Source organism: Toxorhynchites rutilus, chromosome 3 (genome assembly GCF_029784135.1).
Source record: "Toxorhynchites rutilus septentrionalis strain SRP chromosome 3, ASM2978413v1, whole genome shotgun sequence".
Classification (NCBI taxonomy): Eukaryota; Metazoa; Arthropoda; class Insecta; order Diptera; family Culicidae; genus Toxorhynchites; species Toxorhynchites rutilus.
The window spans coordinates 29,766,100-29,793,949 of record NC_073746.1 but is presented as its reverse complement, the minus strand read 5'-3'; the positions used below and the strand labels follow the sequence as shown (position 1 = coordinate 29,793,949).

Sequence of the window (27,850 nt, the reverse complement as noted above, 5' to 3'; positions counted from 1 at the left end):
AGCAAGAAAATTTCGGGGCTCAACGTGTTAAGAAATGTTCGAGTTATAAACATTCGAAATCTTCAATTATTTCCTGAATGTTATGTGTTTAGGTTTTCATTTCACCCCCACACATTCCGGAGAGAGTGGTGCATCGGTTCGCGACAGACGTGTGTTTTTGTGCTCCTTGTTTTGTTACGGATTGTGGCGATTGAATCTGTTTTTTTGTGCGTGAAAGTTGGCATTTTTATGGCCAATATGATACCCTGTCGCGATTTAGTGAAATGGAATCATTCGGTTTGGAGGATTCGTGAATTTTGGCTACGAAATGGATATGCTCTTTAGTTGAGAAAATACTATAGTTGAGAAAATACTTCCTCATCGCTGGCCCAGTTTCGGTGTGTTTGTGTATTTCAGCTCAGAGAGCTACAGAGAGCAAAACGAAATTTTCGCTTTTTAGTCACCAACACAGCGAATGTAGGTCTAAGCGGTGTGCGTGTGAACTTGAGAGTTCTTGTAATTGAGTTGTGAGAGCATCACCGAAAAACTCTACTAGTACGAGAGCAGCACGATGCTGTGGGAGGCGGAAGATGCGATGGGCAGCTGGGTTCACATATATCGGCAGTTGGTGTTGAATTGGCCACAACACTTTTTAAGCTAAGTAGTATCTGTATTTGTGTTTCTTCTTTTTATCGATCTACATGTGCGCTTATGTCTCTGTCTCTCGAGTCTACTGTTTTGATGGCTTATGTTGTACTGTGTACTGCAGAGAGCAGAGAGGAACACATGTATTCTTGGCATGGAGGCTGGTTTCGACGCATGCAGCGGGTTTTGCATCAGTGTAGAATGGGGAGCGTGTTCTTCATTGGCCCCTAGAACGATGGTTTGTTTTCAGTCAACACTACATGGCGGCGTGGATTTATACAGTTTGCATTATAACGGTAGCTAGAAGCATGCACACAAGAATAGCAAAGCAATATACTCGATACGACTTACAGATGCTGCTTTAAAAAAAGCATCAAACCTCAATAGTTTCTGGCGAGTGCGGCTCGTTATTGTCGATTTGTGCAGGAAAGTTTATGACGAACTGGACTCGTCATTTCCATTCAAGGGGTTCAGGGTGGTGTGGTTGTATGTTTTACTGTTCTCTGTTTTTATTTGTTGCTCGTGTGATTGTTGTCATATGGATTTGTTTCTTGACCTGTAGGTTTGTTTATTTGTTACGTGGTAGGCCTGTTCTGGTGTGTGGGTGTGTATAATTTTTGATCGTACGTTGTGTCATGCTGTACATACAGATATCCAGTGAATGCCTTCTGGTTGTGTGGGTGTGCGAGGGAGGTGACCCGATCTGGTATGTGTCACTTGTGTGTGTTCGTGTATATGTTCTGGGGATATAAGTGGAGTGCCGAACCAGCTAGGGGTGTTGAAAGTAAAAAAAGAAGGGGAAGCGTCTCGTGTTCCGCTAGGTGGTTGCTGTAGTTCTCCGGCGCGTGTATAGGGCACATAAAGTGTTGAGTAGTTTTCGTGCTCAACAGAACGGTGGCTCGTTAGATCTTTAATTGTTTGATTCCTTAATTCTTTGAAACTTTGGTTCCTTTATTCTTGGTTTCGTTCATGCTTTATTTCTTTAATTCTGCAGTTCTCTAATTGTTGAATTCTTTAATATTTAACTGGTTAGTTCTCCAACTCTTTCATTCTTTAATTTTTTATAAATGGTACGTTCAATGATCAACGAGGTATATTGCCGGTCCAATTAGTTTTAGACGAGCTCTCGGTGATCTTCTCAGGACTCCCAAATCGCATTTGGAGTTTGATAAGGTGTGTGTGCGATGAATGGCGATATATGTTTCTAGACTTATTAGTTCTAAAGGAGTTTTCGGTTACCTTCTCAGGTTTCTAAAAAAAACCCTATGCCGTCGCGATTAAAGTTCAATAAAAAGTACACTTGTTAATTAATGCAATGTATCTCTCAGTGACCTTCTCAGGTTCCCCAAATATAGTTTGTTAAGAATACTCATGATGAAATACGATGTATAATTTGGTTTATTAGTTTTACAGAAGTTTTCCCGGTTACCCTATCAGGTTTCCTGAAAAAAAAATTCCCCGCTACGATTGGACTTCTATAAAACCTACATTAAAAGAACGTTCGATGAAAATGGAATATATAACACGTCCAATTTATTTTATAGGTTTTCCTTCTCAGGTTACCTAAAGATAAAATCGTCAATAGTTCGCGTTACACAATCACATCACTTACCACAATGAATCCTGATTCTTGCCTCTCCCTACTAACAACTATCCCTTCCATGATATTCGCTAGGGAACCACGCTATAGAGGCGACCCTTCTGGCCTTCGGGCGGCGAATATCATACTAACATTCCTTCCCTTCCCCTGGTGACTGTAAGGACGTGGCCGGCGTCGTTATTGACCATTTAAAGCTTGAATCGCCGAAAATTGCACAACGAGAATGATTTGCTAGTTCCAAGCGTCATTCTGTGTGTTCTTTGTGCAATTTGGTTGGTTCAGGTCAATCACGGAGAGCAACTACGAATTGTACAGTCTACCCAAGCTCAAGCTCAAGCTCATTTCACCCCCACACATTCCGATTAGACGTAGTCCCATATCAAAACCGATGTGTGTGGTATCAGCATTAGGGAAGACTGTTGTCTGCCCGCAAGCTAGCTTGCGAGTTTTGCTTGTTTGTATTATAGTTGTATGTATTATAGTATTACGCTCTAAAGGATGACGAGAGTTTGAAGCCACGAATGGTTTGTTTACAACCATGTCAACAAATTGAAAACAATCGGATCTTAATTTTAGATAATTTCTCTCTCCACTGTGTCCGTTCACTTATTTCACTTAGTTCCGGCTCACTGTATTTGAATTTCAAGCGACCGATTCATCCGAGTATGAATATTGTACTTCGCTGGTACATTAGATTATTTTAAACAAACCAATCAACAAATCTTAGAATTTCCGATTCGTTTCGCATACAGATCATCGAAATTCGTTTGCAGCAGAAACAGTTTTTAACGTTAAAACTATTTCCTAAACGTGCACTTTGGTTTGGCAGATAACTTGCAGGTATTAATTTTCGACATTCCAGGTCATTGTATGATGTCCATATTAATTGATTGTTTCAGAGGCTGTAAATTTTGAATCATTTTGAATCTGCGATCATAAAATCAGTTGTATCTCGAGATTGGTTGAAAATACAAAACTTGTTTCTATATAAAAATGCAGATCATTCATTATTATTCTCAGAAAATTATTACTACTATTTTCCAATTATAATTACTATTTTCCAAAACTATTTGGAAAATATCGTATGGGAAAATTTTGGTTCACCCGTTTTATAGTCCAGATCTTTCCCCTTCCGACTACCGTAAATCCCTAAATTGCCAGAAAAATGATAAAAAGTAGTGAGAAGGGATGGTCAATACTTTGAACAATGCATTAATTACGTTATACGCATGTGCGAGGTTCGGCTAATGAACAAGGCAGCAGTAGAATATAAATTTACTTATGAAAATTGACTCGCGAGCACATGAAAACGATAAAGTAGAACTGTCGAATTTACTTTACATTCCTTAGCTAATTATGAGCAAATGGTTTGATTACTGGTCGCAAAATAGGAACCGATATTCCGTATTATTTAAACACAAATAGTGCGGAATATAAATAATTATTTGGCATGATGCGAAACATGTGATTTGATTCAAACATAGACTTTTTCTTAAAGGTCGACAATTGGATCTGTGTCAATGAGTAATGGTCTAATTTTTCAGTATGTCACTACATTGATTTAATATCACTATAGATTCCGATTTTCTTAGCGAAACTATTTATATTCAATAATTTAGATTATCTGAATCATAGAATCATTGAAATGAATTGTTGTAGTTAAAGAAGTGTTTCTGTGCGCGAAGCTCTTCTTCTTCTGATTTGAAGAGTACTTCCACGTTGATGCACGAAGGAATTTGGATGATGTAACACTCAACAGTTCTGAAACAAAACAATTTTCACCCCAAAAGTGGAAGCACTTTCGTTCTAGTTGAATTATTCCATCAATCATGAAGGTCAATTGAAATGCAATCGGCCCGATGCGAATAATAATGTTTCAGCAATGAGAAGAATGGAGATCATAATGCAAACACAGTAATGGAAAACAGTTTGAAGGCTGCGCATACCGGACGGACATACTTGAGATATGAATCCGTTAATAAGTGCATGAGATGCAAAATGAAAAGAAGAAAAACCGACGAGATTTTGATCTAAAACAAGACAGTGCTTTTGATCTGTTTACTTTCCAAAGTAGTCTAGAGCAACACAGAAGGTTATGGAAGTGCTTTACATGTTTTACTTTCTCTCTTGAAAAATTCCCTCCATAGAATCAACCTTCTGTCGTTTTTGCGAGACTTTCAGCATGAGGCCTTACCTTTCAATTAATCCCGAGAACGATTTGTTCTCTCCCAGCGGTTAACTTATTCAATTTTCGCTGGGTAATAACTTTGTCTAAACGATTCCGAGCTGACATTCCCAATGCGGAAACGTAGATAATATATCGCTACCGTTCGCCGCATTTCGCCCTTTTCTTCCGCAATTTATTATTGTTATATATACAGATTATAATTTGTTAATTGCGCACATTTACAGTAACGGGGCTAACGATCGAGGGGAACCCTTCAACGGCTCTCTTCACTCGGCGGTAGCTACTTGTCTGCCTAGCCGCTTCGAAGTACATATTATTCTAGCCGTGAGTTAGCTCTGACCAGGGGAGGAAAAGGTAGGAGAGAGAGAAAAATAAGCTAGCCGCTAATGATCTACTTAGGTGTGCCTTCGCGAAAAGAAAAACCATAACAAGCTTACCGATGCTTGTTTGGGTTCCCTTCGTCCCTCGGGTTGCCGTGTGCTCGTTTACTGATTGAGGAAAGAAAGAGATCTGTTTTCTTTCGGCGGCTCGAGTGCTGCTCGTTTGGTCAGTCAAAGGCACCAATAGCCACCCATCAACACGTCGATTCCTTCGACCCGGTCGAGCTGAGTATTCCGGGAGAAGGGTGGAAAAAAGACACTGATTTATCTCGCAACACGTACTATTAATTAGTTCTAGCACTGTCATTAATTATAAGAATCTTTGAAACAGTTCACGATTTTGACCGAAGGGAGGGGAAGGTCATTCCTTGATGAATTTTCCTTCCCCTATCTAAAGTACCATTTCGGAATTCCGCCACGATTTATGGTCTGGGAACATTGCGAGATTAGGTTTGACTGCCAGCAATTGCTTACGATTCAACTGGTGCTAGTGGTTCCAGCTCGCATTTAGATAAGCCGCACAAGCGCCATTTATTTTTATTTCCGCGTGATAAATACTATCCCCTCAAACCTGTTGCTGCGCTAGAATGTATATGTTTTTATGAGCTTGCATATTAATCAAATGAAAGCAACTAAGGCAAATCTTGTGTTTCCATCCATTGCAGAATCTCCTCGCCGAATTGAGAGCACTGAAAGAGGCTAACCAGCGGCTCAGCGATGATAACCAGGAACTGCGAGACCTGTGCTGTTTTCTGGACGACGACCGACAAAAGGGTCGGAAGTTGGCCCGAGAGTGGCAACGCTTTGGCCGGTACACTGCCAGCGTTATGCGACAGGAGGTTTCCGCCTACCAGGTAAGAGTGTCTGCGAACACTAGGCACAACCTGTGCTAACCTCATGAACACTCTTGTTTTAGACCAAACTACGTCAATTGGATGATAAGCAGCAGGAGCTTATCCGGGACAATTTGGAACTGAAGGAACTCTGCTTGTATCTGGACGAGGAACGGACCAACACCAACCGGCCGGCCACGGTCTGTACCAACTGTGGAGCTCCACCCGGTTCATCCAGTGCTGTTCCCCTCCGTGATGACGGAGATGGAAGCAGCTCAAGTACTAATGCGGACGAAAACCTGCACCAGCTTGGCGGACAGTTCGGAAGGAATGGACTGACGGTAAGCTGATAGTTTGGTCTGATTTGAGTTGGGTTCAGTGTTATTTCTTGATACATGCTCAGTCTAATATCCGAAAAGAAATTCTGTTAACTATTGTGTAATGTATTGGGCCAACGTATTCATTCAAAAATGGACTAATTTTGGGTGGAGATGAAAAAACTACGAAATATAAATCAATAGACCACACTTTTCTTGAATCTTACATTTGTTCCTTCTGAAAATATGCTTCGATGCCCTGTTTATGTCCAGAACCTTAGCCAAAGCTAAGCAAAGCTATTTGTCTGCATGTTCTTCAGCTCTTTCGTGGCCTTGGCGATTAGCTGCTTCTCCGTTTTGGCCATGAAATTATTGGGTTAGATCCTGCGTTTTAAATTCGCCTAGTTTGTTTCTATCAATCGCGGCTAGGGACATTGGGAAGGTTGACGGTCATCAGTACAACGTTCATCTTCTGCAGGTCCATTTCCTCCAGTGAGCTCCTGGCATAATGGGCTAAGGTCAGGTTCGGTCAAAAGACCACATCCTCATTTGCGTGATTCTCTTGATGAAGGCGGTAACTTCCAGCAGATATTTCGCACTTTATATCTCCCCGTTCACCACAATCCCCGATGAAAAGAACAGTAACATTCCCTTCTTGCAGCCATAGAAGGACCTCCTTGCTTGGGTACGTAAAGTACCCGGTCCCCTGCCAGCTGCAAAAAAAAGTGGCCAGGTTCCGTTTGTACGGTTGCTCCAATTTCCCGTTATAAGGTATGGAACGATGAAGCCACCTTGCTCTCGGTCTTCCTCTTCAGCATCTGCTGCAGCACCGTCTGGCGGCCGGAACCAGGCTTCCGTTCGCTCTCAACTTTCTCTTTCGTATCAGGTGCGCCATAAAGTTCTCGCTACTCTTTTTTTTAATGTACACGCAACTTAATTGCGAAGAAAAGGTTTCAAATGAATCATGACCATCGCATACCGGCCATGATCATGAGCTCGCATTCCGGCCAATTTCTAGGAGACCGACTGATGCAATTCTTTGAACCTTCCTTAGCCCTCACTGTGATGTACTCGGGTTGTCATGTTGTTTGGGCAGCGCTTTCAGTGGTACCGCCCCTAACATAGAGAACAGTCGTTCTCCGAAGTATGCGGCGCTCTTACTTGCTTGCTCTATTAAACACAATCGAGCATCCGATTTCCGAGCTGAAACTGAGTAATTTGAGAACTGGTTTCCGGTTGACGCCCAACTAAATGAATGTGATATCGTGACCAATGCGATTTTTACGGAGATTTTGTTAGTCCGCGTCCACTCGTGGTAATTGGTATTGTTAGCCAACACATTATGAACCAAAAAAAAAACAACAACCCTAGCAGATCCTAACCGACCTCAACCAATGTTTGAAGATCCTTTGTTTTGACGTAGGACTACGTCTAACCGGAAGATATAGGGGGTGAAATGAAATTCTAGGCACTGAACAAGTAGGAAAAAATGCAAGATTTGGAACGCTTATAACTCGAGCATTTCTCAATAGACCGCAAAGGTTTTTGCATCAATTGATAGGAAATATATCTACGCATCTATCATAACGAATAACACTTCATTTTTCTTGAGATAAATAATTGAATAATTGTGAAATATCAAGCATTGTCAAAATGCACTATGTGCCCATTTTTGATTGGTCCATTTTGTGCTCCTCAAATCGAACCGACCAAAACGGGAAACCAGAGCAGCAGCGAAATACAATGAAGCACGATTGGAAAGGAAAAAGAAAAAAAATGAACGAAACATTGGTCGCAGTCTCACACATGCGTAATTCTCGAGCCAGCCAGTCAGCTTAAAAATCCCCGCTCCGCTGCCGTAACGATCATTCTCATCGAAACCGTACACCACATCGTTTCGCATCACATCACATCAACAAACCAACACAAGCAGCCATGTCTGGACATGACAAAGGAGGAAAACTGAAGGGAAAGGCAAAATCCCACTCGAACCGTGTTGGTCTGCAATTCCCCGTAGGTGTATTCGCCAATTGCTCCGCAAGAGTAGCTAGGCCGAACGCGTTAGTACCAGAGCACCAGTCCACCTAGCCGGCGTTATATAGTTTCGGCCGCCGAAGTGATCGAGTTGGCTGGCAAAGCTGCTCGCGACTATAAAAAAAACCCGCATTCAGAACAGATCACATTCGGTTCGGTGGACATCAAGACAACAACATGCAGTTGCAGCGAGTGGCGAGTGGCAAACGCAATCGCAATCGTAAAACGGCAGCAGGTAGCAGAAGAAAAAAGTTAGTTCTTTATACAATCTGCTTTGGTGGCAAATCCAGAACAAGGCGGCATCGAGGGCGTTCGAAATGGTTTTATTTCAAAACCACGAGTACTAAGTTTTCTAAATTGGAACCATTCCATAAAATACGGCGCTTTTCAGGGCCATTAAACCTTCCAAAAAAGAGTTTACGAAATACAGTTCAATGCTTTCTAAAACAATATCCAAAATAATAATAAAACACAAATTAATTTTTTCATAATTTGTTTGCCAGGATATGATGAGTATGAGAATTTGGCAGTTGTTCTGAGCTTATTGATGGTTGGGGACTTTCCCGATTATTCAATTTTCACCAATTCTTAACTTGCTTCTAGATTGAAAGTACAGTAATTTACATTTAGCTCGACATTTAGCTAATTGGACGGACCTGTAATGCGACATGTTTAGTTGGACATTTTTGTAAACATAGAGTTCGGGGTCCAAATTATGACCCCACATTGAAAGTCGACACTGTACCACTGTCATCGCAAATGTACAATTACAGGTTAAAATTACCTCCAATCCGACACTGAGTAGTGGTAATGCGACGTGTCATTGAATGTAATATACTGTAAAATATGTCACAAGCTGGATGGGAAGAAATTTTCCAACTGTGAAAGCTGTGGCGAGTGGCAAACGCAATCGCTAAACAGGAAGGTTTAGCCGAACAAGATGGGGATATCGAGTGATAACAAAACAATAAACTCTTTAGATTAAAGATAATTTTGTGATCCTGAAAAGGACCTTTTTTTAGCCTGCATGTGAATCCAACGAGCGAACAAATCGTAATGAATGTATTTTTTTGCCATCGCTGCCTTTTAACGCTCATTCGTTCGTCTCGTTGGACTCGCCCCTTTGGCTAAGTCTGCCGATTTGTCTCTATCCTGTGAGCGTGTATCGCTAAAGTACAAAACGCGCGGATCCGCTGGAAAATATATCATTCTCTTTCAAATCGTAAATTAGTGTGGTTGTATGGCATCGTTTCACATCACATTGCATCAACGGATTACCTAGTATACCTAATAGCGGTTATAGAATTTCGGCCGCAGGAGTGCTCGAGTTGGCTTGCAAAGTTGCTCACGACAATAAGAAAACCCACCTACAGAACAGAGAACATTCGGTTCGGTGGCAACAACTAGTTTCAGCGAGTGGCAAACGCAATCGCGAAACGGCAGCAGGTAGAAGAAGGAAATAGTTTGTTTATACAGACTGCTTTGGTGGCAAAACCAGCCACCGTAAAACACGGCGCTTTTCAGGGCCATTAAACCTTTCAATGGAGAGTTATTGAAAGTTTTTCACAATACCAATGCATTCTAAAGTGACATAATATGACATGTAATATAAACTGATTTATTTTGTTTATGCTTGTTCTTGAACTTATTGTTTGTTTGTTTCTTTGTTTTTAAGAGGCTTTAAACTTTGCAGTTCATTCGCCTCCATCTTGAACTTATTGGTGGTTGGGGTCTTTTAAATTGATCATTCAGTTTTCACAAACCCATACATGGTTTCCGAATTAAAAGTGGCTTCAAATTACAACACATTGTATGCAGGATGGCATTAACGAACTTTCTCGGTAGCAAGAACTGCTTTCTTTGGTAGATAACTGATGTTGAAAATTGACTGACGTTACATCTGCATTGTATAGAAAAATATCTAAGGAGCAACATGATGAGCTATGTATTTCCTGCTGCTCTGTTCTTATTTTAAAGGACTTTTATCCGAAGGTCATCCGTCCCTGTATTTACTGTTGGTTTTTTAGAACGCTTATAGTTCGTCTATTTCTCGACAGATCGTAGAGTTCGTCTCCAAAACCTCAGTTGTTTTTCATTTTTATTTACTTTGTTTGCGGAGACTACAAATCTTACAATTCATTCGTCTCCGAAACCACAGTTTAAGGTACGATAATGTGCTCAATAGTGAAATATATTATAGTGAATGAGCTGATGACCACCTATGCATTCCCTATCACAGCCATCATTTTGATTGTTCGATATGTGCATACGCCGAAAGATGCCCGGCGTTGAACATTTAATAAGTACAAAGCCTTCAGAAAAAAATCAAGAATCAAGTTTGTAAAATAAAACGCAAAAACACAACACCAAAGGTTCTTTTCAGAACCCCCAACATGTTCATAAAGAGTAAACAGTAAACTAATCCATTTTTCAGGTAGATAGGTAGGTATTCACGTAGGAGAAGAAAATGAAACAATATATTTAAAATATATATTTAGCAAAAGCTGTCCCCTTTGCATAGTCCTACGTCACTCCGGTTATGTCCCCGACATTACCCACCCGTCTTTTTTGTTTACAAAACTGATGATGAACATTTTGGTACGCGTAGAAACTAAGTCAAAAACATCAGGAACAAAACCGTTTTGACGTAGGAGCACGTCTAAGAAGAATATATGGGGGGTAAAATGAAAATCTAAACACTGAATATGTAGGAAAAAAAAATTAAACATTGCGAATGCTAACTCCCACAATTCGATTAGCCCGGTTTGTGCTTGTCGAATTGTACTGACCAAAAGGTGCAACTATAGTAGGAATAGGGTTTCCCCAACACAGACTTCAAAACCAAGGAGATCGGGGAATTCGCCATTGTAAATACAATCTGTATATACAAAAATGGATTTCTGTCTGTCTTTCTGACTCTCATGGACGCGGAAACTACTTAACCGATCGACATGAAAATTGGTATGTAGGGGTTTTTGGGTCTGGGGAAGGTTCTTATGATAGTTCAAGACTCCTCCCCCTCTCTAAGAGGGGCTGCCATACAAATGAAACCCAAATTTCTGCATAACTCAAAAACTAACCAAGCAAATGGAGCCAAATTTGACATGTGAAGGTTTTAGGGGGCAAGATACGTTACTATGGCGAAAAGGCACTTCTCCCCCCTCTTAAGGGGGGCTGCCATACAAATGAAGCATAAATTTCTGTATAACTCAAGAACTAATCAAGCAAATTGAACCAAAATTGCCATGTGGAGTATGAAATCTCGTCTAATTGCTATTGGTACAACATTTAACATTTCTCCTCGATTTTTGAAGATAATTATGCCATTAGTCGTAAGACAAGTTACTTTCATATTTAATTCAATCATCGCTACACGGAAATTCCCAACTGCATGGAAATATTCAAAAACAATCCCAATTAGAAAGAAAAGCACTTTAAATTCCATCGATAACCTTCGTTCCATCAGCATTTTCAGTGTGCTTTCGAAAGCATTTGAGCGCATTATCAAAAGTCAAATATATTTATATACTCATGAAAATAGATGTTTGAACGAATGTCAATCAGAATACCACCCTAAACATAGCACCAAAACAGCTGTACTCAAAATATTCGATGACATAGTGTTGATTATGGACGAAGGCAAAGAAATCAGTAGTTTTAATCCTACTGGATTTTTCCAAGGCGTTTGATACTATATCGCATAGTATTTAATGCAGAAAACTAGCAAATAAGTTTGGGTTTTCTGGCAATGCTGTCGAATCATTTAGTTCATACTTAAGTAATCGTTTTCAATCTGTATGGAATTTATTAATCAATGTTAAAAAGACTTACGCAATGTTCATAGGGGATGCTAGAAATAATGTTGACAGACCGTGTTTGAGACTGAATGACTCATTGTTTCCATTTTTTAGCTCTGTTACCAGCTTGGGCTACAAAATCCAGGAAAATATGGAATGGGACAACGTTCCTCTTGAACAATGTGGAAAAGTGTATGAAAAACTACGCGCATTACAGCTTAGTGGTATTTTTTTGAGTCTTGATATTAAATTAAAACTGTTTAAATCGCTTATCCTTCCTCATTTTATGTAGTGCGATTTCCTTTTGATACAGTCTTCGTCAGTTGCGATCAACAAACTAAAAGTAGCTTCAAATTCATGTGTACGTTTCGTGTTCAATCTGAATAATTTTCGCATGTTTCACATTTGCAGTCAAATGTACTTGGATGCGCGTTTCAAAGCTTTGGGAAGCTTAGATGTTGCTTTCTGATATAAGAATACAGAAGGGTTGTGTCCGAGACACGACTGCATAGTTGACGTAGTATTCCGTTAGGCTATCTGTTGATTTTGGATATGTTTGAAGAATTACATCGTTAAACTCTTTGATAATGATTTGGTGGCCCTGAAAAGGGTCGTTTTGTTTGGTTGTTGGGTATTGTTTGTTCATTCCACCAGTGTTTACCAAGTGATGATGACAGAAGAATAGTAAACAGGCGTTAAATGGTGCGTATCAAATAAAAGATACCGAAGTGGAACAAGAAATGATGAAAATGGCCCTTTGTGATCCTAGACGAGATGCCTCCTGTGATATGTATGGATGAACTGAAGAAGAAAACTCACCAATGTAATAAAAGATAATTACCAATACCGAACACAATTATCAAAGTTTCTCATCAGTAAAAACATGTTACTTTAATATAGAGAGAAAACATATTTGAAATAGAATAGGTAATTTTGTTTTATAATTTTTACTTTCTGAGTGTTTATTCAACCCAATGCGAATTTTAATTGGACTAACAACACTTAATACTATATGTAGAGCATATGGGAAATCACTTTTTCTAATATTTCTTCACTTTTCAAAATTTTCTCGTCGTATAAACTTTCCTTGGGTGAAAATGAACACAACAAAACAGACAGCTTAAACCAAACGACCCGTTCTGGAGCGGGAACACACCTTGGTTTTTATTCATGAAAATCGGAATAAATCGTTTCATATATCAAGTCATTTTTAACACAACTGCTACCATAAACAATTTTACACTTACACTTGTGCTAAATTTTCCACAATACAAGATCGGTTATTGATATGAAATTTCACGAAGCAACCAACATTAAAGTTCCAAATTTAAATTTCATTAACTAGATTAATCATATCACTCACCTTACTTGCAATACACAAATGCCTCCGACTTGCATATATTTGCAATACCGATTTCTCCCAGGCAGCTTGGTTTTTTGATGTCTCTGTTAGGGAACGCACTTCGGTAGGATAAAAAATTTCCCCTACTTTCATGTATTTGCAATGTCAATTTCCTCCAGGCAGCTTGGTTTCGATGTCTCTGTTAGGGAATACATCTCGGTAGGTACGAAAGCTCCCCCTACTTTTATGTATTTGCAATGTCGATTTCGCCTAGGCAGCATGGTTTTGATGTCTCTGTTAGGGACCCGCCGTATGTGTCGTCAATTTCGACCAATCAGAAATGGGTATTTTCGTTAGGATAGGGGTTGAGATTTTTCAATTGTTCGATAGTTAGTTTCATGACATATATTATTTTCTGCAATATAAAAAAAATTGTTATGGAGTGCCGAAATCGATTGGCGCAAAAATTTCATCAATCCATCATGAAATGACTGAGCAATTAGCGTTTGAAATTGGACAATTTTCACGATGTACTCGATTTATGTTTTTCAATTTGTGCCCCAATATGTTCCAGAAAGACGTAATCCTACGTCAAAATACAGGTTTTTTTTGCATTTTAGGACGATTTCATTTGGAATTGCTCAATGGCCACCAAATGTAAGGATTGTAATTGTGATCCAATTCGGAATGTGTCGTGAATTTTGCGTTTAACGTTTGATTCAGTTACATCACTTCTTATTCATTCAACAAGTGTTGAAGACGACGATGAGTTGTTACTCACAGAAAACTTGTATAATCCATTTAAATTTTCTGTCGTGCTGTTTCCATCTCGAGAACTCCTAAATGGTCTGATTTGAACCTCGGGTCCAAAACGGTTGCAATTAGGTAATTGAGATCTTCCCTAAAGGAGTTGAAATGACCTACACATCCAGCGTTTAAAGATGCTTTGCGAGATGCGAGATACGTTCGGTGTTCTATGTGCAGTCTCGTCCAAAAATCTATTTATGCAGCAACATGCGAAATTTAAAAAAAAAAAGAACATGTAATTTTTGATATTTCTTCCAACGGTTTCAGAATCCCAACGCACTGCTTCATGAAGCCATCCGGTGACCGGATATTAGGCTATCCGATCTCGAAACTTGTCGGATATCCGGTCCGGTATCCGGCCAAATTACTATTCGTTTCATCCCTAGTTAAAACATCATTCAAAAATTTCAACTGCAGATTTGAGTTAATTACGCTATAAAAAGCCTTTGTATGTTACAACATTCATTTACTAAGACAGCTCTCCTTTGTTCTCATTTCAGGAAATCAACCTTCGCTCCACATTAAGTGACCAAACCCTGCAATACGTCCGTTCGCTCGAATCCCGAATACGACAGCTAGAGGAAGAACGTTGCGCTATTCTGAAAAGCGTCCCAATCGGTCCACAAAACGGAACCGGACCTCAGGGCAATAATAACAACAATAACAACAGCAGCACCATAAATAACAACAACATCATCAACAACCACAACAACAACAGCAGCGCCAATCAAACAACGTCTATCAACGATCCCATCTCGGGCCGACCGGAGGCGGTTGTGCGAGCCCTGCAGGTTTTGGAGGTGCGCGAGCAGCTCGAACGGGAACGAATCGGACCAAACAAGATGCCCGATCAGCTGGATGACGGCGAAAAGGCGCTCGTCCGTGAGATGTGCAATGTGGTGTGGCGAAAGCTTGAGGATGCTCCCAATGCGGGCATTGATCAGCATGTTTGATCGGGAATCCGCCGGCGTTAGCAGCGTGACGTGGCGGAAAATATGATATTGAAATAAACAACAACAAAAAAACACATCTAGAGCACACACGAGGCTGTTTGTGTGGTCATCGTCATCGTTGTCGGACCCAGTTGGACCACGCACAGAGTACAGAGAGGAGGAGAAGATCGGCAACTCCAGCATTCATTCGGCTCGGTGGGATTCGGTCCGTTTCTCTTACACTTTATCCTCTTCTTTTTGTTTATGTACAAATTAATTATAATGATTCTACAGAAAGATAAAGAATGGGAACGTTATGATGAACGAGAGCAAAGATTGCGCTGTCAAATAGAATCCCTTTAGCGGTTAATTTGTACAGAGTGGTATTGTTAAAGCAGGATACAAAAAACAGAAATCGAATACAAAAAGAGGTTTCTAAAATCTTGTATAGATACAACACAATACAGTTTAACATATTCAATCAAAAACAATAAAATATTTATCATCGTTTATCGTTATATTTATACTCCATTGGGAAAAAGATATATTGTCATGATGCTGGAAGCATAGACGATGCATAGAATCGGACCAAACAAGCTGCTGAATTACTAGGGTTAGGGGACATCCGATGGAGTGAACGGAAATGCTTTACATACGATATAGAGCGTAAGCAATTGTAGAAATACGTATGGACGAGTTTTGGAGTTTAGGGTTTTCAAATGTAGTAAACACAGAAGCATTCTATTTCAGCGCTATGTATTTGTGTATTCTAGGATTTCTTGTTAGTGTTGTTTTTATATACATAATTTTTATCATTATTAAACGGTTGTTATTGCAGGGGAAAGGTGCTTTATTTGGAAAGAAATGCAGCTAATCTTGTTCAAATAAATATAAATTTGTTTCAGTCTTGTAACGGACTTTTGAATTTTTCAAATGCGTAACGCAAATGAAATGTTTCAACTTTCGATTCGTATTCGTGAAATGTTGCAATGTTACGTTACATGTTTCTCTGCTCACGTTGCCAGAGATGCCAGTTTTACAGACATTTAATTTTTGTTGCAGACTTTTTCAAAGTTACAAACTTTTCAAAATTTTGAGAAAAATGTATAAAATAATTTTGAAATGCTCATTTAAAATGAAAGTTCAAATGAACCTCGTGATGTTATGTCGAAAGAGTGATATAAAATGACAACATTCTATACGTTTTTGGTCCTTATTTCGAGCTCGGCTGGGTTGTTTCAAGTAGTAAATCCGAAGGTTAGCCAATTACACTCTGAGATTAAAAGCTTCATACGCAGCATTCTGGAAAACTGCAACATCTACAAGATTCGATAGGAGTACCAGTAAGTTTCTTCGTTTTTTTCAAAAATTAATGCATAATTCTGCAAAAATGGATACAAATTTATTCAAAGTATTGCCCATCGCTAGTCACAACTTTTTCCCATCTTTCAGGCAATTCACGGATCCCTTTGCGGAAATAATCGACCGGTTTGTCGGCTAACTACGAATCGATTCAATTTTTGACTTCATCAAAATTGGAGAAGTGCTGGTCAACCAGACCATGTTCCTTCAGCACAACCTCCTGGCCGTGAATATTCCGCGCGGCCGTCGATGTTGATGCATGGCCGGGGTATCCATACGTTGCCCGACTAGAGGCGAATGAACTGCAAAGTTTAAAGCCTCTTAAAAACAAAGAATCAATCATTGCCCGACGTTTAAGATTGTCGTTATGGACCCACTTTTCATTGCCAGTAACAATTCGATGCAAAAACACCTTTCTTTTATGCCGTTAGAGCAGTTGTTCGCACGTGAAAAAACGACGTTCGACGTCTCGTGGCTTCAATTCATACGGTACCCAACGTCCTTTCTTTTGGATCATTCCCATAGCTTTTAAACTATCGGATATGGTTTGCTGAGTTACTCCAAGTATATCGGCAGATTCTTGTTGCATTTGTGGCGGATCTTGATCGAGTAAAGCTTCCAATTCTTCATCTTCAAACTTTTTTGGCGGTCCGGAACACTCTTGGTCTTCCAAGTCAAAATTGCCACTTTTAAAAACCACGCAAACCACGTTTGACACGTTCGCTCAGTTGGAGCATGGTCACCATAAACTTTCACCAAAATGCGATGACTTTCCGCAGCTTTTCTCTTCATATTGAAGTAATGAAGTAACACTCCCCGCAAAAACACTCTCGTTGGTACAAAATTCGACATATTCGAAGTGGCCAAAAAATATTTTGTTAATGCTTCAACTTTTTGACATATACTGAAAAAGACTTGCAATGACAGTAGCTTTCCAACGAATGTCTGGAAATTTGATTCACTGGAATAATAATCAAGTTACGCCATCTGTTGTAAAACCGAAGAAACTTACCGGTACACCTAATAGTTTGAGAGTGTTCATCCCTTCAGAATTGACCAATAAGCAGCTGGACCAAGTTTGACAGAAACTGGCCCAGAATCGACCTGCTCACGATTAGGGTTGTCATAGTAAAATTTTTGTTTTTGGTCTGAATTTTATTTTTATCTTAGTATTTTCTCAAAAAATCTGTATTGAAATCTGTGTTAAATTTGTAAGTCCAATTTTGAAGTATAGTTTTAGTTTTAGTAACATTAATTGGCATAGATATTATTGATTGGAGGAGGTTGATGGTATCCACGTAACGTGCGAGCATACAAAATTCAATGCTTCATTGAGGTGTACATCAGGCCATAACTATTATTGGAACGTTATTAAAAAAAACCCGTAAATTCTGTATGAAAACCAACAAAAATCTGTAATCTATATACAGTAATTCACATTTAATGCGACATGCCGAGGCACTCAGTGTTGCATTGGAGGCGATTTTGACCTGTAAATGGACGCGAAGACAGTGGTACAGTGTCGCATCTGGTGGCGTCCATAATTTGGGCCCCGAACTCGATATGTCCAAAAAAGTCCAATTAGAGGTAAGAATGTCCAATTAAACGTGTCGCATTACAGGTCTGTCCAATTAGCTAGTTTTCGCATTGAATGTACATTACTGTATACAGATTCTTGGTTTCAAATAGTCTAATAAATCTGCAGAAATACAGATTATTCTGTAGATATGGTAACCATGCTCGCATGCGATTTTTACCACAGTTGATGTGAAAGTTCTCATTCGATGGTGGTTTGTGTCTTAGTTGGGTATGTTCTCATAGCCTTATTTTTGACGTAGGATTACGTCTTTCGGGAACATATTGGGGTACAAATGGAAAAACGAAAATCGATCACGTCGTGAAAAATGTCCAATTTCAAACGCTTATTACTCATTCATTTCATGATGGATTGGTGAGATTTTTGCATCAAACGATTCCGGCACTCCATAACAATTTTTCACATTGAATAAAATAGTATTTATCATGTAACTAACTATCGAACAATTGAAAAATCTCAACCCCTATCCAAACAGAGATACCCAGTCCTGATTGGTCGAAATTGACGTCATTTATTTTCGCGTCCGATTCGTTCGTTCACCGGCAAGCTGCATGGAAATCGAGTAGGAGGCACCTACTTCACACATACCAAATGATATAAAAGAAAGGAGTATACGTGGATCTCATCCATTCTTACAACGGACGTGGAACGGACCACAAGTGGATAGCAGCAGCAGTGGAAGCGGCTTTTCTTAAGGCGAGCATCGAAGTTGAGCGGTCAAAATGTGAGCTGCGCCTCACATAGAGCTTCTATGGCAGCATAAAAAGCGGCAAACAGTAGCAACGATTGCTGAAACCGGTTTAGTACTTGTGGCAACAGCAAGCATCACGAGCGAAGCGTTTCAGGCACGTTCTCTTCGTCAGAAGTACGAGAACGTGTTCTTGGCATCATGAAGGGTATCAAACACACTACCCGTCGTTCAGCTCGCCGTGGTGGTGTCAACGAAACCCCACGCAAACCGACGCACAGAAGCCGAAGATGCCAAAGCCAAAGAAAGCAGCAACGGCTTTGGAGAAAACTACCGCTGCTAAAAAGTAAACAACTGCCTACATCCGACTAACATGAACATGAACAGAGAAATCAACCAGTCCTTTTCAGGACTATCGATATTGCTTTGAACGAAAGAGTTTAATTTATTGTTTTCCACTAATCATAAAAATGATGTAAAACTATGATCAAAAATATTGTTAAGTTTTGCTTTTTCTTTGACCAGGTGCAATTAACAGGGAACCGTCGTATAACGGCTAGAAATGTCTAAAATTTTCGTTCAATTCATCATGGAACATTCGTTGTTTTTAAGTATTCGATCAATTGAGCGACTATTTGTTGAAAAAGCATCGATGATGAAAAGGGTTATGATATCATACTTTTAAAAGCTATATTAAAACTTCGCTTCGTTTTTTCGCGCCCGATAAGCCAAATATTTGTATCGCAAGCAAGTAGGAGGCGCGTAGTTCACACATACCAAATGATATAAAACGAGGAAGCACTCGTAGATATCATTCATTCTCACCATGGACGTGGAACGGACAACAAGTAGCAGCAGCAATAGTGGAAGCAGCTTATATCAAGGCGAGCATCGAAGCTGAGTGGTCAATAGGCGAGCTGTGCCTCACATTGAGTTTCTATGGCAGTAGAAGCAGCGGCAAACTACTACTACTACTACTTACTACTAGTGGCAGCAGCAAGTATCACGAGCGGAGCGTTTCGGGCACGCTCTCTCCGTCAGAAGTGCGAGAACGTGCTTCTTGACATGGTGAAGGTGCAGCAGTGAAATTCAAGACGAGCATCGAATCTGAGCGGTCAACAATTGAGTTGTGTCTCACATCTCGTAAACGGGCATCGGAGCTGAAACAACTTTCTATCACTGATACCGGAAGCTCGATAATAACACTGGTGAAGTGAACAAAAACTGCCCAACAACCAAACCAAACGGCCCTTTTCAGGGCCAGCAGATCATTATCAAAGAGTTTAACAATATATTTTTTCAAACATTTCCAAAATCAGCATGCGACAGACAGCCTAACGTAATCCTACGTCAACTATGCGGTCGTGTCGGACACAACCTCCTGTGACTTTTTTTGAATGCTAAACATACACAAAAACAATCATCATACAATCATTTTTGACGTAGAACTACGTCTTTCAGGAAGGGTGCCAAATCAGAAAACAGGTCACGTTTTTATGAAATAAAGTTAACATTAATAACTATTTTCACTGTGAACGAATTCTCATGATTTGCATACCAATCGAATCGGAAATTCTCTAAGATTTGTTTGATATGCTATACATTACAATTCGCTAGACTCTAAATGGTTTCAATTCATGAAAACTGGAAGAACTTCCTTTTTTCCCATACATTTGTTCTGCCGATTTCTGTGCTAACCCTAACCGTATTTCGAATGCTTATAACTCGAACATTTCTTAATAGATCGAATAGATGTTGGCATGAATTGATAGGAAATATTTCTACGCGTCTATCACAATTGATAAAATATTATTTTTAATGAAATGAACAACTGAATAACTGTAAAATGTCAAGCGTTATTTAAACACCCTAACTGCCTCGTTTTGATTGGTTCGAGTTACGGTTTCCCCAACACATACTTCAAAATCGATGTACCTGTGGAAATCCGCTCTGCAAATATACATATAAGTCGGGGGCATTTTTGTTCCCCCCGAGCTGTGTTTCCCTAACATGGACTTCAAAATTAATGTGCCTGAGGGAATCGGCTTTGCAAATACATGCAAGTCGGGGATATTTTTTGGTGTTGAGTACTTTTGTACTCGCTTGTCGTTGTGCAGACCGGAATATGTTTCCCTAAAACGTACTTTTAAACTGAGAAGCCTGGGAACATTGTCATTTTAGACACTAGAGGTGAATGAACTTTCGCGGTTCGAGAACTACGTAAACATAAGATGCGTAATATTTTCAGAGGGAAATGTAAAATGCAATGACCGTTCACATATTTTGGAAGTCCTAGGCATCATACCAAACGTAAAAGGACGTTCATCAAATTTATTTGTAACGAAGAACATTATCTATTACATAAATTTCGATGCATTCTAAAATAATATTCGAAGTGGTAAACAAATGGATTGCATAATATAATTGCGTAGTTCTACGTCGAAAATATGCGGTCGTGTCTTAGATACAACCCCTTACAATTTTTTCTATGAAATAGAAAGGATCTTTCTGAAAACAACTTCTTCTATAGTAATGGTATTGATAATCATCTTACAGATGTCTGTACACTGGGGCAGCTCGCAGATGACAATGTTGTATCAGGTATTAAAACTATGCAACCACTGCCACTGCAAACCACTGCCAATTTCCTCAGATGATTTATCTAAATGGGCTTTGAAGCTAGGTATTGAATTCTATATCTCCATAATCGAGATGGTTGTATTTGTTAGGAAGCACCAACCTCCCAAATTTCAGCTCCAGATGTTCGACGAAACCATCATCCAATCTACGAGTTCCAAATATTTTGGAGTCTGGTTCGATTCTAAATGTACTCGGAGGAATGCATGAATAGGAAGTGTCAGCAGAGCACAAACTTTTTTCAGGGCAATTACTGGAACTTGATAGGGGGCAAAAAGCACAAAAGAGTACCGTCTTTTTCATAAAATAGCCTGAATAATTTGATAATAATTTGGTATGCAGAGATGTTTAATTAGCTATTCCACATTCATAAAGTTTCAATGAATTCCGAGAGGGTGCTGCTAACCCCATTGACGATATGGCACGAAACCCGTCTCTGATGAAATTATGGAGTTTGAATCGATTCGACCTTCATTTGTGAAATAATTGGTTTTAAGACAGTGATTAAATGTCAACACTATTTCTTCAGAGCGCCTCTTGTAACTCTGCTCGCATCTACAACTTTTCATTTTGCAGTGCACTATTATTCCATCAGTCACATTGTCTTCAACTAATGTGATGATTAGAGAGATTTTCCCGCTTTGTGAGTTGTTAATGATCGCAAAACGATGTGTCGCTGAACCACCTTTCTCCACCAAGCGAGCGCTGACGCTGATGCTAAGGTTGCGTGGTTTACTTCGACTTTGTGCCGATTTTCCATGGGGAAGCGACCTGTCTACTGTTTGTCGGAAAAAAAACGCTAATGAGCACTAGTGATTGAGTTGTTTCACATTCATCATGCTTACATAAATTTGCGTTTTGTTGCATGTATGACAATAGTTCTCGCGATGGTTCCGCCAGGGGGAATCCCAACGGGTTATTACGGCACATGAAAACATAGCAGTTGGAGTTGGCAATCAAAAGTTGATTGGATGTTTTCCAAGACGTGTTCGAAGTGGCATTGACCTAAGTTTGAGATCGTTGTTGGTTTGCAATTTCTCTTCCAGATTTTAATACTTTGAAGCAAGCAAATGTAAACTTTAAGTTATGCTACATCATGTATCATAATCACAATAAACTGGATCAATTGGCGTGATGGAGCTCAGCTCATATAGGTCTGCCCTTATTTTTGTAACTCGATCACATTTCCTACACTGTGATCTAAAAACAGAAGCCAATTCATTTCATCAAAAAATTATAGTTCAGCGTGTCTGCCGTTACTACCGGAAGCTATCTCCGGTCCAGCTGTTACACTTTACAGGGGTACTAGCTTGAAATTGACCACCACAATTTCCACCAGCGGTCAACTAACCCGGAGTGCACCATCTGCATCCTGCATACCTGGGTGACTAGGCAAGGGAAAAAAGCGAAATGATTTCAGCGAATCTTCCGCGCCAAACTGGTTACCAGCGGCCTAATCGGGTATGTAAGCGAAGGCTACACCAACCATATATCCACGGGCAGTGTCTTTCTCCGAATGACCAAACGGCCCATCACATCTCTCATTGCCCATGTGTATGCACACCGTCGTAGCAGCTTATTGATGCTGCTGCTGCTGCGGCATCATAAAACCAGACACTCCGCCACAACGATATGAACAGTTTATTTACGTTTTCACTTTCCTTCAGCAGCCGGAATCTTCAGGGAGGAAAAATCTTACGGCAGCGAGAAAAAAAAAAGTAATACAAACAAGCATCATCGGTTTTACTGCCTCTTTCATTGATACTCGGATACTGTTGCTGTTGCACGTAAACTTGCAGTAAATGAAAGTAATCATTCATTCGTCTCTGCAACGAGGATGCGAGGATGGAGGTTATGGACTCGGATTTATTTATTGTGAAATAAAATGGGACACTTTGGGAAGATCATAAACTCTTGATTTCGATTGTATAGCATTCGGTTTATTCAAACTTTTTGATGGGGTTGTAATATCTTTTTTTTTTCAAAATAAGATGCCCAGTTGTTAAAGTTTTTGTTCGGAAAATCGGTTTAGTAAAACGTAGTTTTTGTAGCAGCACGTTTAATCCAGCTCAAACTAAAAATTCATCGTAGGTAATTACATTTTATCAAAGAAATATGTAATTATTTGACTTACAGAACTAGTTTTTTATCTATCTTGCACTGCAAACCGCGTGTGCAATCCCCGATGTAAATGTTGGAGTCCTATATCGAACAAATTCAGTAATATATTTATATATATTTTTAATATAAATATCTGCGGCTTACCGCTTTTATAAATTTATGTTTTCAAAACACTAATTAAAGTACTGAATATTTTTTGACGTAGGACTACGTCTTTCATTTCTATACCGGGGTGTAAAACCAAAGTTTCGAAAATGAAAGCGTTACGCCGGAGACCGAGATTTTGAGCGTTAATAGCTCTTAAACAACTGAACGAAATGGTATGATAAACACTTCATTCGAAAGATAAAAGGTCTACGCGTCATATACTTGTTACTTTTTCATCCAAAAACTTGTTTCAATAGTCTTAAAATTGCTTTCAAAACAGGCTATTGAAATCACCAATCGGTATATAAGCGAGCGCTGCTCGTAAACCCCCTCCATTCTTTGTGTGGACACCGACTGGATAACATCGTTGCTGGACGGGCTGGACGGCGAGGGATCGAGTGCCTTTCTCAAGGCAAGAGGGCGGAGGTGGTAGCGCTGGAGTAAAATAGAGTAGTGTTTTCAAAGGGCCTTTCTCAAGGCTAGAGACGAATGAACTGAAAAAGTTTAAAGTCTCTATAATACAATACCATTACCATTACCAAACCCCCTCAGTTATGATTGAACAGCGATTGGAGCATGTTGTCGCTGTGTTGTGAAGCTATTTTCGTTTATCATGAAAGCGCTAATGAACGGTGTCACCAAGAGCCTGTATGTGCACCTAAGGCCAGAAGGGAATCCATCAGGAGGAGAGTGATGCCACGGTTCCGCTTGAAACATCGGAGCAGCCGCCACACACACACACACATACACACATACACTCGCGGAATTCTCGTTGCTAACATCGTTGCTGAAAAATAATCTGCCAGTTCCCCTGGGAATTGAAAAATACATTCATGCGAAAGAGTTTATTTTAATGTTTTCTATCCATATAACACTGCAACCAAATACATTTGGTTTTGTTATTTTTCAATCAATCGCAATTAATAGGAAAGCTTCTGAATATTTTTTTCCCATCAGTGGAAAACTTTCGTATCCAATATTGGATGCGTAACATGAAAAACGTGAAACATCATCGCTAAAATCAAGTCATTTTCGAGCGATTATTTGCTTTCTACTCATATAAATCTGCGACCAAATACATTTCGGTTTGGATTTTTTCAATCAAGTGCGATCAACGTAAGACCACGTCTTTCGACAATTTATTAGAGGTGCAATGAATCTTTAGGAATTCCCGCTCTACGCGCACTGGCAAACAATGTTTACTCAACAATTTCTCAAACGAGAAATGGGTGTTGTGAGAAAAGATTAGCGAACGCGAAAACGACAAACGGGAGAAAGATATGTTTGGAGGTTGGAGGAAATTGGCAGAAAACTTCTTCATTCTATCATTCAAATAATGTGATTCATACCAATTCGTTTTACCAGAAAGAGTTTCTTAATGCTTAAAGGAGGAATTGAGTCCTCCGAGGAAATTACCCAGCGCAAATTACAGTCGACTATCGATTGCGGCATTCGTACACAAATAATTTTATAATGCAGTTTCACCAAAGTGATTTCTTCGGATATATTCACTACATCATGTCATATATTTCATATTCTTCATTATGAAATCCATATGCATGGCACCTATCGTAATCGAATTATCATCGACACCACGATTTTCGCTAAATGCTCCTTTCAGTTCGGCTTGTAAAAAACTTTTCTGAACTCTAATCCATCAAATTGGGAGCCCTGAAAAGGATCGTTGATTATATGCTAAGCTAATATAGCACGCTCTCCTCGGATACGATGGGCCAGCTGGATGTCCTTGGGCATGATGTGACGCGTTTTGCATGGATAGCACACAAATTGGTATCTTCGAATAAGCCTCCTGCAGCGTCATAACTGCGGAACTTTGGAAGCGCAATTCGGTTTTGAAGTCCTGAGCAATTCCACGATCCAAATGTTGCAAAGGTAGCTGCGGATCACCAATTCGGTCGACTTCTGATAGCGACGAATTTCACGCAAAGTTCCCGGTCGATAGCGATGTGGCTTCTTCACCTATCCTGCTGCTGGTGCGCTTATCCGAGCTGCTTTCATGTGCCTTACCACCGAAAGACTAACGAGCTCGAGTCCTCACGGTGCAAGAGTAGAGTAAGAAATGAACGAAATGGTAATGGTAATGGTATTGTATTATAGAGACTTTAAACTTTTTCAGTTCATTCGTCTCTAGCCTTGAGAAATTCAAATTCATGCATGTCGGGGGTATTTTTGTTCCGACTGAAATGTGTTTTTCTAACACAATCTTCAAATCCATGGAGCGTGGGGAAATCGACATTTGGAATTCATATAAGTCGGGGGTATTTTTGTTCCGATTGAAATGTGTTTCCCTAACAAAGACTTCAAATTCATGAATCGTCTAGAAATCGGCACTGCGAATTCATACAAGTTGGGGGTATTTTTGTTCCGATTCAAATATGTTCCCCTGTCACCGACTTCAAAACCAAGGTTTCTGGGGAAATCGGCTCTGCAAATAAATGCAAACAGCGAGTACTTTTGTCCTCGCTTGCCTTTGTGCAGAGTGGAATATGTCTGTCCTAACATGATCTTCTAAACTTAGGAACCTGAGATGGTGCAGACACTAGAAGCGAATGAACTTTCCAGTTTCAAACAAATTCGCGGTTCGAGAAGTACGTACACTTGAGAGATGTTTTCTCATCAGAAAGAAATTCAAAATAAAATAATCGTTTGATAATTCTTTCGTACATATATTTTGTCCTTGGCATCATACCAAACGTGAAAGGTCTGTCAATAAATTTACTGGTAACGGAGAACATAATTTATCACAATGCATGAATTGACCTTACATGGCATTATACAATCTTTTTACTCACAAAGCAATCATATTGAATTCAATTGAATTTGGCACCTACTTCATTCAATCAAGAATTTAAGCCAAGGTAGTCCCACGTCAACCTTGCGTTTATATCATAGATATAACCCACCCATTTTTTTTAAATTGAGGAAATAGCTTGTGGGAACAACGTTTTGTTCAACATGACCAACAAGATGTTTGTCAAGGTGTCCTCTGCAAGTTGTGTTCGACGGTTGGATTGTACTAGACCAAGTACGCTGAAGGCTCTCTCTACGGAGACTTGGTTTGATGGAGTAGACAACACAACCACTGCATATAACTCTGGATGCGTTGTCTTACGGCTCACCCAGTGATCCCAAACGTTATAGCTGTGACTTTGACGTAGTTCTAAATCCAGCGACTGAAGCTGTTGTAAAAATTTTGTTTGAGGTCTATTTTCTGTGTCCACAGATCCAACGAACATTTCGGTAAGATATTCGTCAAAATCATCGATACCTTCGGATACTGATAAAGACTCGTTCGACATGATGAAGGATGATGATGTCGGTTGTAGTTGGTGAATCCGCTGCCATGTTTCATTAATGTATCTCTGTAACGATATGAAATTGATGAAACATATATGGGAAGTAAATGTGTAGGATTCGGGAGTTTATAAGAAATAGTTCAAAATAAAGTTTTTACCTGTATCTCCACTTTCTCTTCAGGTGGAAAAAATGTAGACCCATGATAATTCATGCGTAGATGAAGATATGGCGCCATTTTAAAAGCTCTAGCCTTACGTAGAGCTGCCAACCCAGTCTTCAGCGAATCTAATAAATCAAGTACAAATAAATTTTCTTTAATTTTTCTAACTTCATTCATAGCTATGAGCCAATTTCTCAAATAATGTCATTTCCAACTCGTCTTTTAGATTTTTGACCGCCGCAACCATGTTGGCCCCGTTGTCTAGAGTTACAGAGAAAATGTTCCCAATCGGCACATTGTACTCTGCTAGCGTGTGCAATATTTTGGATTTCAAGAAAGCGGCAGTTTGGCTTTCTTTAACTTCTACCATGCCTATAAAAATAAACATATTTTAGAAATCCTGCTGGATGTATATAGGTACTCGCATTTGCGTGTGTTGTACATACCAAGAGTCCGAATGACGACATTTTCTCGAAGAGCGTATTGAACATTCACACCTACACCCAAACTAGCGTTGGCAGAAAACATGCCATCTTTGGCAGAAAAGATGCCATTTTCTGGTCATGAGAGTCAAATGCGCAAATAATGAGCTATTTTGAAGCTCAAAAACAGCTTAAAAACAGATAAGTTTGTCCTTCATCTCATCTATAAAGATCTGCTTCACCCGCTGGGACATAATACGCAAATGATTTTTAATAGTTTCGCGATTCAACGTACACCCAACTGCTTGACAAATACACCCAAAATTAATTTTTAGCACATTTTCAGGTATCCCGATTTATTACATTAAATGAGCTGAAAGATAACATAAAATGTTCTACTCCCCAATACATGTATATCATTTGTATAATATATATGCTAGAGCCAATATGAGGGAGCGAAACAGGAGACACATTTAAATGAAAGCTTTTCGTATAGTTTGCCAAATACACGGCCCAGACAGAGAAAGATATATCCTCGTTCATG

General features: G+C 39.6%; 2 protein-coding genes across 3 annotated transcripts in view; one reads left to right on the top strand and one right to left on the bottom strand.

The window, feature by feature from the left end:
• LOC129778049 (coiled-coil domain-containing protein 85C-A) overlaps positions 1 to 15,688 on the top strand; it is a 162,120-nt gene extending 146,432 nt beyond the window's left edge. For both annotated transcript variants that reach the window (XM_055784700.1, XM_055784698.1), the window contains 3 exons: positions 5,458 to 5,646; positions 5,709 to 5,966; positions 14,423 to 15,688. In XM_055784700.1, the coding sequence (XP_055640675.1) occupies positions 5,458 to 5,646; positions 5,709 to 5,966; positions 14,423 to 14,875 (900 nt within the window). In that variant the 3' untranslated portion in view covers positions 14,876 to 15,688. The remainder of the gene's footprint in view (positions 1 to 5,457; positions 5,647 to 5,708; positions 5,967 to 14,422) is intronic.
• Positions 15,689 to 26,339: 10,651 nt separating this feature from the next.
• Positions 26,340 to 27,067, bottom strand: LOC129772982 (uncharacterized). The gene is made up of 2 exons (XM_055776532.1): positions 26,882 to 27,067; positions 26,340 to 26,789 (listed from the first exon to the last, which is right to left on the bottom strand). The coding sequence occupies exons 1-2, from the start codon at positions 27,059 to 27,061 to the stop codon at positions 26,340 to 26,342; spliced, it is 630 nt and encodes a 209-aa protein (XP_055632507.1). The 5' UTR covers positions 27,062 to 27,067.
• Between the last annotated feature and the right edge of the window lie 783 nt (positions 27,068 to 27,850).

Bases quoted from the DNA above. Each gene is read 5' to 3' on its own strand.
- LOC129772982 (XM_055776532.1), bottom strand. From the start codon at position 27,061: ATGAATGAAGTTAGAAAAATTAAAGAAAATTTATTTGTACTTGATTTA. The intron at 26,790-26,881 runs GTAAAAACTTTA...ATATCGTTACAG, and splicing joins AAGAGAAAGTGGAGATACAG to AGATACATTAATGAAACATG.